The following is a 10,727-nucleotide window of genomic DNA, read 5'->3' on the forward strand; positions in this document are numbered from 1 at the left end:
ACAAGCTACCCATGACCATGAGGCGAGCACTTCACGTGGATGATCATTCATGGATCATGATTCATGGGCCTTGCTACTTAGCTCTAGCCTCTAGCCTCTAGTCTTCAGCACTTTTTTGTCATTGACTCATTTGAGTCCGTCCATGTATTCTGCCTCCTTAAGGCTTAGTCCTGACTCCTGACTCTTGAGTCATGACTCATTTTGTATCTACTTAATTATTAATATGACTCAAAAGCTTACCATTTTAGTGAAAATTTGTGCTCATTTTGATGTACTTCCAAAGTAGAATAAGTGTAGAGTAGAAAAATTAAAAATTTTTTGAGTGCTGTTCCCTCCCCCGTCCCCGTTCCCTACTTATGGCCGTCCCCTGTCCCGTCACCGTCCCCCTTCCCCTTCCCCTTCCCCGTCACCGTCCCCCGTCCCTTGTGACTATGGCCTACTCCTACCAATCTCTCTCAAGTGAGGGGATTCTTAGGTCGTTCGTCATTCTATCGCCGGTTCATTCAGAAGTATTTGATGCATTGAGAGCCAACCAATTGTATGCCAAAGAAACCAAGTGTATATTCATGGCAAAAGAGGTGGAATATCTTGGTCACATTGTGAGCATTGATGGCATAAAGGTGGACCACAAGAAGGTGGAACGTGTGAAGAAATTGTCTACTCTCACCAATCTCACCCAAGTGAGGGGATTCTTAGGTCTTTCATCATTGTACATTCATTGCAAAAGAGGTGGAATACCTTGGTCACATTGTGAGCATTGATGGCATAAAGGTGGACCACAAGAAGCTGGAATGTGTGAAGAATTGACCTACTCCTACCAATCTCACTGAAGTGAGGGGATTCTTAGGTCTTTCATCATTCGTGAGGAGATTCTTAGGTTTTTCATCATTCTATCTCCGGTTCATTGAGAAGTATGCATATAGCGGCTCCTTTGACGGATAAGTTGAAGGAGGCATTCTTTTGAGATGTAACGGTACAAAAGAGTTTTGATGAGCTGAAAAGAATGCTTACGTCGGCACCTATCTTGGTATACTTGGATTTCTCCAAGCCTCTCACTATTAGAGCAGATGCATGTGGAAGGGGCATTGGTGCCGTGTTGTATCAAGACCGTGGGGTAATTGCTTATGAAAGTCGCAAACTTAATGACAAGGAGATAGGGATGCATGTGTATAACCAAGAGATGATTGCTATCTTGCATGCAATCAAGAAATGGCATCACTGTCTTTATGGAACAAGTTTTATGTGCAAAGTGACCATAGGGCTCTTCAATTCTTCCTATCACAATCAAATCTTTCACCTAAGCAAAGAAGGTTGTTGGCTACTCTTCAACAATATGATGTTGGGATCACATATATGAAGGGAAAGGAAAATGTGGTGGTGGGTTCACTTTCTAGAATGTGGGCATGTTCATTATCGGCCATCACGGAAGTGCATCACGATTGGATTGAGGAGATTCAAGAGGAATATATGCTTGATCATGAGGCTTCACAAATAGTGCAAAAATTACAGCATGGTGTTTGTGATGATTTACCTCATTTTCAGTTACAAAATGGTCTTCTCTATCACAAGGAAAGGGTGTATCTTGTACCCCACTCATCCTTCAAGAAAAAGGTCATGGATGAGATGCATTCTACTCTCATGGCAGGACATTTGGGTTTATTTAAAACCTATGATGCCATAAGGAAGAGCTTTCATTGGAAAGGTCAACGGAGGGAAATCAAAGAGTATGTTGCTAAGTGTATGCCTTGTCAACTCAACAAGGATCCCACACACAAGACCGGTGGTTTGCTTCAGCCTTTATCTATTCCGGAAAGTAAATGGACACATATTTCTATGGATTTCATTACCGGCTTGCCTTCTACCAAGAGGAGATGGGATAGCGTCTATGTGGTGGTTGACCGATTGACAAAAGCTGCCCATTTTGTACCAACAAAAGTGAGACAATGGTGGCACACCAATTCATGGAAAATGTGTTCAAGGTGCATGGTATGCCGCAACAAATAGTGAGTGATCGAGATGTAAAGTTTATGGACACATTTTGGCGTACATTATTTGATAGCATGGGTACCAAGTTGACTCCTAGCACGGCCTATCACCCGGAAACCGATGGTCAAACGGAGAGAGTCAATAAGTGGCTTGAGACTTGAGGCATTGTTGCTATGAAACACAACATGCTTGGGACGATTGGTTGCACTTAGCGGAGTTCGCCTACTATAGCACCTATCATAGTAGTATTGGAATGTCGCCTTTTGAGGCTATGTATGGCTACAAGGTGCATGTACCGATCGTAGCATTCAAGCAAGAGAATGCAAATCCACATGCAAGGGAGGAAGTGAAAAGAATGCAAACTCTTTTGCAAACATGCAAAGAGAACATCAAGAAGTCTCAAGAGAAGATGAAGCATTATGAAGATGCACATCGAAGACCATTGGAATTCAAAGAAAGGACTTTGTGTTTCTTGAGGATACCTAAGACTCGATATGGATCTTTCAAAGGTAGTACCAACACAAAGCTTGCACACCGCTATTATGGGCCATATAAAGTATTGAGAAGGGTTGGTGAAGTGACTTATCAATTGCTACTTCCATCTACTAGAAGGATACATGATGTCTTTCACGTATCACATTTGAAGGCATATGTGGGCCGGAGGTGCAAGTATTGGATGAGCTTCCACCCATGGGCATGGTGGAGTACATTCCCGAGAAAGTATTGGGAGAAGGAGAGGTGTTATGCAACCGCACTTCTCGTGAATACCTTGTCAATTAGAAAGGTTTACCTCAAGATGAAGCAACATGGTAGCCCGCCTCTATGTTGGAGGGGATGGAACACCTTTTTGATGCATCCGAAGTGGATTTTTGAGTTAAAACAGTGAAAAACAACTTGCTATAATTTACTGTTATGAGGCATAAGAGAGGCTCAAACAGATGCAATTGACATAAACACTTCTTAGCCATGGTTGACAATGAGTTGGGGAGCATTACATGAAGTTTTGGAGGTCTCAAAGGCTCAAATCATGCTCTTTTGGACAGCTTTGGCAAAGAAGTGTGAAGTGGTTCATTTTGATGCTTCTGCAAACCATCCAAACTATGGTTTTACTTTGTGCATGTTTTGAGGACGAAACATATTTGGGTGAGGATGGTTTGTAATGAAGTGGTGGACACATGAGTGGACACAAATTGTACATAGGAGGCCAAGGGCCAAGCATAAGTTGTATTAGGCCAAGGGGCCAAGTGTAAGTGAGGGACATAGGCTTATGGGCCTAAGGCCAAGTAGGGTGGACATTAAGAAGTATGTGTGAAAAGGAGACCATAGTTGCTCATGGATGGTGCTCCTACACCCATATTATCACTCCATGCTTTGAGTGATCAATTTTAGTTCATTGCACCTGTCATGTCGTGGCCTCCAAGTGAGAGCTCCTCCTCACAAGATCCATACACATGCACATAATTAAGGGTAGAAGCCGGCAAATTAGGGATTGGTGACAGTTTGGGGTATCTCAACCTGTAGAAAAGGCCTCATCACGCATTTGATTGATTGAAAATCTTGCCTCTCTTATTGTTGCTTATATCTCGAGATGTGTGTAGCAATCTTCTTCAGAAACATGTAGATGGATGGATGTGTACAGACAAACTGCAAAAATAAAAAACAACGTTTTAATTTTGTACTCATTTTTTGAGGCCGGATTGCTATATGCTTTGTAACAGAAGGCGCTTGGATGGAATACTTAAAGGCCTAGAAGAGCAACAGAACACAAAGAAAGACGAGGTATGTATGCATACCAAATTGAACTCGTATTTTTTTAACGAAGAATTATAATTTGCAGCATTTATCTCTGATGCTTACACACTGCTTTCTTCAGGTAATAAAACTACAGCAGCGTATTCAGGCCCTTCAACCTGGAAAGGCCAGAGCCTGATGGTATTTCCATCCTTTTCAGTAAGGATACCAATGTTTTAACTGCAACTTTAGCGTGGAATTAGATGATGTCTTCCTAGGCAGGTCTTATAGATGGGATGCTGGAATATAAGGATGTTGATGGCTTCCTTCCTCCCATAATGATTAAAGAGGTTTTTGTGAAAGGAAGGCAGTAGTTTGCTGTTAAATGTGCAACTTTGATTATCAATGCTGGCAATGCATATATTTTAAGGCAAGGAATCTCAGAGGTGAGGAATGCAAGAGAATTAAAAGAGGTGAGAGCTAATGGTTAAGGACATTCCTCATACTGTAATCATATCTCATCCTTGGCACTGTTTCTGCCAACATATATTCTAATCACATCTCATCCTTGGCATTGTTACTGCCAACGTATATTCCATCTGGTGAATAGGCCATTTGTGTAGTTGATCATGGCGTGGAGAATGAGGCCCTAAAACACAGTGTGTGGGCATGCAAGCATGAATACACCCTTGTCAATGCCTTGTTTTGTTCAGTCAGTATTGTCAGTGAAGGTGGTCCTTGAGAAAAAAATGCCTATGTGAAAGCCTAGTCGCTCGTATCTGTGATCATAGAAACCAAGGCTCTCGTGAATGAAGCTAATAAGTTGATTCATTAGGGATTATAGTTAAAGTTTTTTTAGGTGAATATGATTGTTTGAAGAAACAAATGCGATACATGCAACTTAACTTGAGCTTCGGATAACTATGTTGAAGCATAACCAATTAATATATTCATAAAAAAACGTAGTTAGGCTTCTAATTAACCTTTCACTTGTTCTATTTCGCTAAAATTTCCTTCTATTTTTGTTTGAGTGGTCTGCTAATAAGGTGGCTTTTTACGAAATAGGAAACAAGCCACTTGCACTCAAAACATTATCCAATTCAGTAGTCTACACACAGATATGGTCACAACCCTCTATTGATGTGATTATCCCCATTAAACTAATACAATTGGCCTATTCATAGATATGGTCACAACCCTCTATTGATGTGATTATACCCTACCGGTATTCAAAGGTGTATGTCTATGAAAGACGCACAACCTTTTTTAATCCTCACGCAAGGATTAAAAAAGGTTGTGCGTCTTTCATAGAGATACACCTGTGAATACCGGTAGGGTATACTGCAAGGCCATGGATGACAGGTAAGTTGATTTTCCTTGCACTCTGGACACGAAGGGCATCATGGACATCTTTCGTACATTGTGTGTGTGAACGAACCATAAGATAACCTCATAAACATCACTTGATCCACACAGGTATTTGTTCAACAACAGATTGGTGTATGAGATAATCTCTTTCTCTCTCTCAAAATAAGAGGATTAGGGTTTAAGAAACTGCACTGTCTTCTTCCGATCAAAATTGATGATAATTACAAGGCTCCAACCCTAAGGAAAGGTGGGGCAAAATTTGCCTCGTAGGGGGTGTCGGTGCCGGCCATAGCTAGCGAGAGAGAGGAGGTGGAGGCAGAGGAGGTGTCTACATTTCTAGAAGCTGTTGGGAAGTTGCAAGGGCACCCCATGCAGAATGTATGTTTGCATATGCTTTAGTGATATGAGGATGCTGAGGCGGCCTACTAAAGGAGGAAAACTAGACCATAGTGAAGGCTATGCAAAGATTAAGAGACGATAGATTAGGTGAATAGGTCAGTTGTATTAGTTTAATGGGGGTAATCACTCAATAGAGGGTTGTGACCATATTTGTGTGTAAGTGTAAATACACTATCCATCAGATTTATCACGTTGGTAAGTTGGTTGAGAAGTTGAATCTCCTTATCCAAAATTAAATAAGGAGGGTACCATGCAAGGTTCTTTTTTCAAAATTTCTCATTTTGATTTGCTGCAAAATTTGGGAAGTCTGAGGCTACTTTGGCGTAATTTGTTACAGCTTTTCTTTATGTGTACTCCAGGTTGGTGGGTATTATTACTAGTGAGGGAGGCCACATGTTACTTGGTAAAAGTGTAATCAAAAGGTGTCTCTTCTAAATAACATAACTTTGTTTGACGTTGATTGTTCAGATCTTTTGATCTTGATCGTTCAATTCAATTGTGGTGTAGATTGACTGCACAATTACTCTTGTACACTTAGTTGATGTGATTATCCGTAAGTTGACTTCTCCATGTTAGTTGCAGTTGTTAGGCCTAAGGCTCCATATATGTTTAAGACAGTGCTGTAGTTTAGTGCCTTAAAGCTGCTACTTAAAGCTACTAGTACTTATGTGAACAGTCTAATTAAACATGGTTTTTTTGACAATCTACGCCAGTTCATGCTATGCGTCCTCAAGCTCACCTAATACGAGCTTCATTACCTTGGGATATTGGCGTAACTTGTAAATGATTCATGCGATCTCCTAGATCCACTGCTACATTTTAAACATGTTCTCTTCAAAGTCTAAAGCCAAAAGGGATCCTTTATTTAGCATGCCCAAGAAGAGGTGGCACTTGTTGAGTCATGTACGTGCTTTGATTGTACATGTGCGTTACATTTTGTAGGTTTATTAAATTCAAGCATAGAACCTTAGAAAGATAGTGGAATAGTGCAAAATTTGTAGTGAGAAACTCCTAGAATTGATCTTTAACTAAGGGCATAAATGGGCAAATGATTACCCATGTGAATGAGTAATTTCCATGCTCATTTTATGAAGAAAAAAGAAATATTGGACCCTTGTGAATCTACTTTGTCCTTGCTAAACCCTTCCAACTTCACATTTCCTTTGAATCTACTTTATCCTTGCCAAACCTTGCAAACTTCACATTTCCTCTCTTTGGAAAATAGTCAAGGAAATGGCTTAGGAAAGCAGATGGGAACTAACCGTTTAGGAATAACTAAATTAGGAGTGGACTTATTTCATTATAAATTTAGAGAGAGAATCCTAAATAAGAAATACGATTAAGTCCAACAAGACTTTGGTGAGGCTAGCTATGGTTGACAAGTTGCAAGGAACATAGGAGGATAAGTCCTTAGACAAGTGAAAACTTAAATGGAAATTAGGGTAAGTCATTCAAAAATTCATAAGAAAAAGAAGATCTTAGTCTAACATAGAGGTACATTGAATTAAGGCCATAAGACTCTTAAAAGGCCACAAACATAAAATGATGAAACTCAGATAAGAGAGACTGTTCATTGACCTTAGAAAGATCCTGTTGTACTTGAAAGACTCTTAAAGCTGTGATGAATGACCATTTGACTAAGGAGTTATAAAATCTTCTAAGAAAACTCCTAAGTAGTTAGAAAAGAATGTCTTCAATAGACCTCGCCAGGGTATATGTGATTGGAAGAATTTGACTTGGAGTTTTGATTAGAGAGCTATATGTCTTGTCGAGCTTGCAATGGTTTACACTTCTTTGGATATAAATATGCAATGGTTGAAATCATGTTTTACTATTTGACATTGTATTCATGTGATGCATGTTATTTGTTTGTAAAAGCGTGTGTAAGGTATCACACAGGTTCATGGATTGCGCGGGGTGCATCACATGAAGGTGGTTGTTTGAGACCTTGACCCCTATCCATTGAGCATGGGTGGGCTCCTTGCACGATCAATTTGATGATAAGAAAGTGACTCCAGATTGATTGCGAGAAGCCTAGTGATTATTTATGCATGCAAGTATTAGACATACATGGCTTCAGATGCTCGAAACTGGAGTGTACATGCTTTTGTGAGTGACCAGTAATGATGACTAGGTGAAGAGCGACTCATTGGGACAACGGGATTTCATGGTTTTGGTAGATGTGAGACACTTGTGGGCTCCTCCATATGCTAGTCTCATTGAGATATGGGAGTGATCATGCTCGGTAGTACGTGCTGTCTTGTTGAGCATCATAGTTGTGGTACAAGGAGATATATGTTGAGCATCACAGTTGTGGTACAAGGAGAATATGTTGATAATGTGACAATGATATGCTACCTTGTGTTATGTGGTTGCACATATGGAATTATGCATGTGAAAGATTTGTATGATGTTATGTTTTTATGAAAAGAACTATTTTTAGAGGAGTGCGTGTGAACTATGTTTAAGTGGGATGTGTGTGTAAAAAGGTAATTTTAAGTACGGGTGTGAGTCCACAATGGTGTCATAAGTCCGGTAGTTAGGTAGAAAGCTAGACCCATGGGATTGGGTGGGGCTAGATGGTCCTAGGCTGAGCCTATGGAACTAGTTGAGTAGAAATAGGATCAAACACTTGAAAGTGGACCTGAGCTTACGGTTACTTTCTGGAAAAAGACTAAATTTATAATTTAAAACGAGAAACTTGGGATAAGTAGTCTAGAACAACTATTGAGCCTCAAGGAGGTGAGCTGCTTGTGAGAATTATGAAGGGAGAACACATGGAGGAATCATTCACCTTTTACTACGTAAGGATTGTTCTAGTTAGATAGAGGGGAGTTGATGGAATAGCCAAGCGTCATGATATTGTTATATGAGGTGAGTGAGTCGCTCTACCGTTATTTGGTATAGGGTTTAGGTAGAGGGGTAGGGGTCTCACAGTTGGTATCAGATCTGAGCAAGGTTGAGATGGAAGTATACAATGTTAGGATGTGACTTTTTCACACGAATTGCGAACTGAAATTGAAACTCACAGTATTAAATTGGGTTTCTCTCTGAGATAGAGGAATATATGAGGAGGCCATATCTATTAGGAGTCCGTGGACTTTCGATAGAGGACGATATAATAGTCTTCACATCTCGAATGAAAGCTTAGCCATGATTATGGAAACCCTAAATTTTGTAAAAGAATATAGCATTTGTGGTAGAAGCCTCTTTACCCTAGACGAATACCTAGCCAGAATTAATCATCTCCTCAGTCTGTATCTTCCACCTAAAAAAATTATAATCATAGGCCCGTACGAACGTTTTCAACATTTTTTGTCTATGGGTTGAGATTTCGCCTACATGATGTAATTAATAAACTTTGAAGAAAGAAAAGAAGTGTTTTCTTCAAGAAATTGTGTTAATCGTTGTAAAGATTTTGATATAAAAAGAGTATTTTCTTTCTAATAGAAATTATGAGACGTGGACACCAAGCGCTCTGAATGGTGTACATGAGGTGGAAGCATTGGATTATGATGTTAAAGAAGCGCTTCATAGATCACAACAACTGAGCCCATTTCAAGGAGAAGTAAATAACCTCGAAGAAGCAGTGTTGAGTTGGATTGATTCTGTGGTGCATCGAGTACTTTGACATAGCTGGGTACAACAATTGTAGTGAGATGGTCCTTGCTTGCCTTAAGATAGCCGATGTTGCCCCAAAGTAGTTGAATAAATCACATTGAATCAAACTATTTGAATCAAGATCAGCTCAAATGGGAAGATATGAAGGCGTACCTTAGGATTCTAGAATGAAAAGATGAATGAATTCCTAGAATTGTCTCAAGCAAGGAAATCTATTGAGGCGACCATCAATCTTATGCAAATCCAATCCGCTATGTCCCCACAATGGATGATGAAGAAATTCTTCTTCGATTCATTCAACGGATGGATCCTCCGCTGCAAAACCCTCATGTATGGTAGAAGCATTAAAAATGGCTGAAGATTTTGTCCAAGCTTTTTCAAAGAAAATAACTCGGTAGAAATCTTTACCACCCCCTCTTCAAAAGAGACCTTTCTTTTCCAACCCCGACTACCCTAGGATCCGATATACCAGAGACCTGCAGCTTTAATGCAAGAGTAACTAGGGACTCCCACCTTAGAACTTGAGAAATTAAACAAGGCAAATTCTAGCCTTGTCAGCTACATCCAATGCCATTATAGTTGCTGATCAGGACGAAGAGACATGAAGGATTCGTGCCGCCCACAATAATGGAGCATCAGGGTCAAAATCAGCCGTTTTTTAAAATTCAGATCCCAGCCAATTTCCTAAGTAAAATTCTTAAGCTTTTGGTTGATTTAGGAAGCACGCATTCATGCTTGTGTGAGCTAGTAATAGACTAGAAGCAGGGTAAACCAATGCAAGTGGAATTGGATAGCGGAAATATTCTTTTCACGTGCCATGTAGGCTCTGTAGATTATCGAAGGAATGAACTAACTATCAAGAACAAGTATCCCATTCCCAAGGTAGATGACCTTTTAGATCAATTGCATGGTGCACGATATTTACAAAGATTGACTTGAAATCAAGGTACTATCAAATTAGAATTAAGGAAAAATATATTCCTAAGATGGCTTTTAATACCCGATATGAACATTATGAATTTACACTATTTTCATTTGGATTGACAAATACTCCTATTGCCTTCAATGTTAGTTAGTGAAGGAAATCTTCAGAGAGCATCTGGATGATTTTGTCTTGGTCTTCTTTGATGTTATTCTAGTCTACTCTAAAAATTTTGTCGATCGCGAAGCATGTGTAGAAAGTCTTGGAAAACCCTCAGGAAGCACAAACTTTTTGCTAAAAAAAGTACGTGTACCTTCTTTACCAATTGCATTGAATATCAATCAAAAGCTTAAAGTGATTACCCTTGTATTCTGCTGGAGTCTGGAGGACTGAGAACTGACGATTCTTCCCTTGATGTTCAATGGCAGCATAAATCTATCCTCTTTCTTCCTCCACTTCCTCAGCTATTGTGGCGGCTCTAGCTACTGCAGTTTGAGCTGGAACTCTCTCTCTTTGGTTAAGACTACTTTGCATTGAGGCTGCAGGCTGAGTTGGCACTCTTTTGGGGTTGCCATAATTTTGGCGAGGGAGACCTTGATTGGTTTGATACGAAGGAGTCAGTCTCTGAATTCAGGGACCTTGGCTTCCTTGGCCCATTGACATAGAAGGAGTTGGGCAATCCTTACGTTGGTGCCCAAAA

The 10,727-nt window shown here is 40.0% G+C and overlaps 1 protein-coding gene across 1 annotated transcript in view; it reads left to right on the top strand.

Annotated features, from left to right (window-relative positions):
- Positions 1-4,310, top strand: part of PFD6 (prefoldin 6) — a 37,710-nt gene extending 33,400 nt beyond the window's left edge. The window contains exons 4-5 of the mRNA XM_086800024.1: positions 3,705-3,765; positions 3,860-4,310. Coding sequence (XP_086656150.1) covers positions 3,705-3,765; positions 3,860-3,916 — 118 coding nt within the window. The 3' untranslated portion in view covers positions 3,917-4,310. The remainder of the gene's footprint in view (positions 1-3,704; positions 3,766-3,859) is intronic.
- The last annotated feature ends 6,417 nt before the right edge of the window (positions 4,311-10,727 follow it).

The sequence above is a fragment of the Cibotium barometz genome, chromosome 7 (assembly GCF_041138505.1).
Source record: "Cibotium barometz isolate CiBa-2024 chromosome 7, ASM4113850v1, whole genome shotgun sequence".
Taxonomy (NCBI): domain Eukaryota; kingdom Viridiplantae; phylum Streptophyta; class Polypodiopsida; order Cyatheales; family Cibotiaceae; genus Cibotium; species Cibotium barometz.